The 2,646-nt window shown below is 42.1% G+C and overlaps 1 protein-coding gene across 1 annotated transcript; it reads right to left on the reverse strand.

The window, feature by feature from the left end:
- Window positions 1–1,587: 1,587 nt before the first annotated feature.
- On the reverse strand, window positions 1,588–2,085 carry LOC104222011 (uncharacterized). Its single transcript, XM_070146920.1, has one exon. The coding sequence runs from the start codon at window positions 2,083–2,085 to the stop codon at window positions 1,588–1,590; it is 498 nt and encodes a 165-aa protein (XP_070003021.1).
- Between the last annotated feature and the right edge of the window lie 561 nt (window positions 2,086–2,646).

Consider the following 2,646-nt stretch of genomic DNA (forward strand, 5'->3'; position numbering starts at 1 on the left):
AAATTATTTGGATTAAATTACAACTTTGGAACCATTCAGGCCGGATCATCACCGAAACATTACAACATCTGCCCCAGTTTCACTTTTGGGGGAATCTGAATTTTTGTTTTGGTGTGACTGAACCCAGAGAGAGGCTGCCTACGTATCTTTTCGGAATCAAGTCGAACGTAGTTCAGGGAAACTTTTGTTTTTGTTTTTGTTTTGGTTTTGATTTGATTTGATTTTTTTTACAAATGTTTTCAGGTTCCAAAGAGGGTAATCAAAGAAAGGTAACCGGCTCAAAGGGTTAGCAAAGGATTGGAGTGTTTGGGGTAGCGAGAATGAAAGCCTTCGTCATCCCAATTGGATAATATTGGTATCGCATAAGGTTTAAACATAATACCTTTTGACCGCGTCTACATTTACACCTGTTTTAGGGTTATTTCCTTCAATGTCTCCCAGGTATAATTCCCCTTTCGGCAACAATTTTCTGATAATGTATGGGCCCTTCCAGTTGGGAGAGAACTTTCATTTTGCTTCTTTGTGATGAGGGAGAATACATCTCAAAACAAGTTGCCCAACTTCAAATTTCCTAGGCCGCACTTTCTTGTTGTAGGCACGGACCATTATTTGTTGATACAACTGTCCGTGGCAAACTGCGGCCATCTACTTTTCGTCGATCAAGGTTAACTATTCTAGGCGGATCTTGACCCACTCACTATCCTCAACTTCAGCCTCAACAATGATTCGAAAAGATGGGATTTCAACCTCTAATGGTATTATGGCTTCAGTGCCATAAACCAATAGGTAGGGTGTTGCTCCGACTAATGTGCACACGGTTGTGCAATATCCCAACAATGCAAATGGAAACTTTTCATGCCATTTCCTGGAACTTTGGATCATCTTCCTAAGAATCTTCTTGATGTTCTTGTTTGTTGCTTCAACGACACCATTAGCTTTAGGCTGATAAGGGGTAGAGTTCCGATGCGTGATCTTGAATTGTTCGCATATCTCCCTCATCAAATGACTATTCAAGTTCGCATCATTGTCCGTAATGATGGTCATAGGAATACCAAAACGGCAGATGATATTGGAGTGCACGAAATCTACCACTACTTTCTTAGTGACGGCTTTGAGGGTGACTACTTCAACCTATTTTGTGAAATAGTCAATGGCAACCAATATGAACCTATGCCCATTTGAAGCTTTTGGCTCGATTGGCCCAATGACATCCATACCCCAAACAACAAATGGCCACGGTGCTGACATAGGATGTAGTTCTGTAGGTAGTGCAAAAATCAGGTCACCGTGTACCTGACACTGATGACATTTCCGGACAAAACTGAAGCAATCATTTTCCATAGTCATCCAGTAATAGCCCGCTCGAAGGATTTTCTTTACCAGGACATACCTATTCATGTGGGGTCCACACACTCCTGTGTGCACTTCATGCATGATTCTTCTGGCCTCTTCGGCATCCACACATCTTAACAAGTTCAGATCTGGAATCCTTTTGTACAAGACCTCTCCGCTCAAGAAAAAGCCACTAGAAAGCCTTTTAATGGTTTTTTTTGTCTCCATTGGCTTGCTCGAGATATTCCTTTGTTTTCAGAAATCTCTTGATACCATGATACCATGGTTGAATATTCGGTTCCACCTCAACTGTATTGTAGTAACCATGCCTTTCTTAGATTTGGACAATGGGCCAATGTGGAGATTGCCTGAATACGGCAACATCGAGGCCAAAGTAGCAAGTGCATCGGCTAACTCATTGTATAACCGAGGAATGTACCTAAACTTGACTGACTTGAACCGTTTGCTAAGATCTTCCACATGTTGTCTGTATTGAATAAACTTGACATCCCGAGTTTCCCGTTCTCCCTGGGCTTGTTGGATAATCAAATCTGAATCTTTCATGATTATTAATTCTTCCACATCTTGGTCGATTGCCATATTCATACCCATAATGCAGGCTTCATACTCGACGGTGTTGTTTGTGCAGAAAAACTGAAGCCGGGCTATGGCTGGATAGTATTGACCAGTGGGTGAGATCAAAATTGCCCCAATCCCGACACCTTTTGCGTTCACAGCTCCATCAAAGAACATTTTCTAAGCATTGGTGTCTTCTGCTATTACTTCAACTGAATTCACTTCCTCATCTGGAAAGTAGGTATTCAGAGGCTAATATTCATCATCGACAGGGTTTTCAGCCAGGTGATCTGCTAAAACTTTGGCTTTCATTGTCGTGCGGGTGACATACACTATGTCAAACTCAACGAGCAAGATTTTCCATTTGGCTAATCTCCCTATGGTCATCGGCTTTTGGAATATGTACTTCAGCGGGTCTAGTCTGACGATGAGGTAAGTGGTATAGGCCAACAGGTAATGCCTGAGCTTCTGAGCGACCCAAGTTAGGCACAACAAGTTCTTTCCAACAAAGTGTATTTGGCTTTGTAGCTAGTGAACTTCTTGCTTAGATAGTGTATTTCCTGCTCTTTCTTCCTGGTCACATCATGTTGCCCGAGGACACATCCAAAGGAATTCTCCAAGACTGTCAAATACAAGAACAAAGGCCTCCCGGGTTCGGGTGGGACCAAGACTAGCGGATTCGATAGATATTCTTTGATTTTGTCGAAGGATTCTTGACACTCATCTGTCCATTTAATT

The sequence above is a fragment of the Nicotiana sylvestris genome, chromosome 5, assembly GCF_000393655.2.
Source record: "Nicotiana sylvestris chromosome 5, ASM39365v2, whole genome shotgun sequence".
In the NCBI taxonomy this organism is placed as follows: domain Eukaryota; kingdom Viridiplantae; phylum Streptophyta; class Magnoliopsida; order Solanales; family Solanaceae; genus Nicotiana; species Nicotiana sylvestris.

Bases quoted from the DNA above. Each gene is read 5' to 3' on its own strand.
- LOC104222011 (XM_070146920.1), bottom strand. From the start codon at position 2,085: ATGTTCTTTGATGGAGCTGTGAACGCAAAAGGTGTCGGGATTGGGGCA.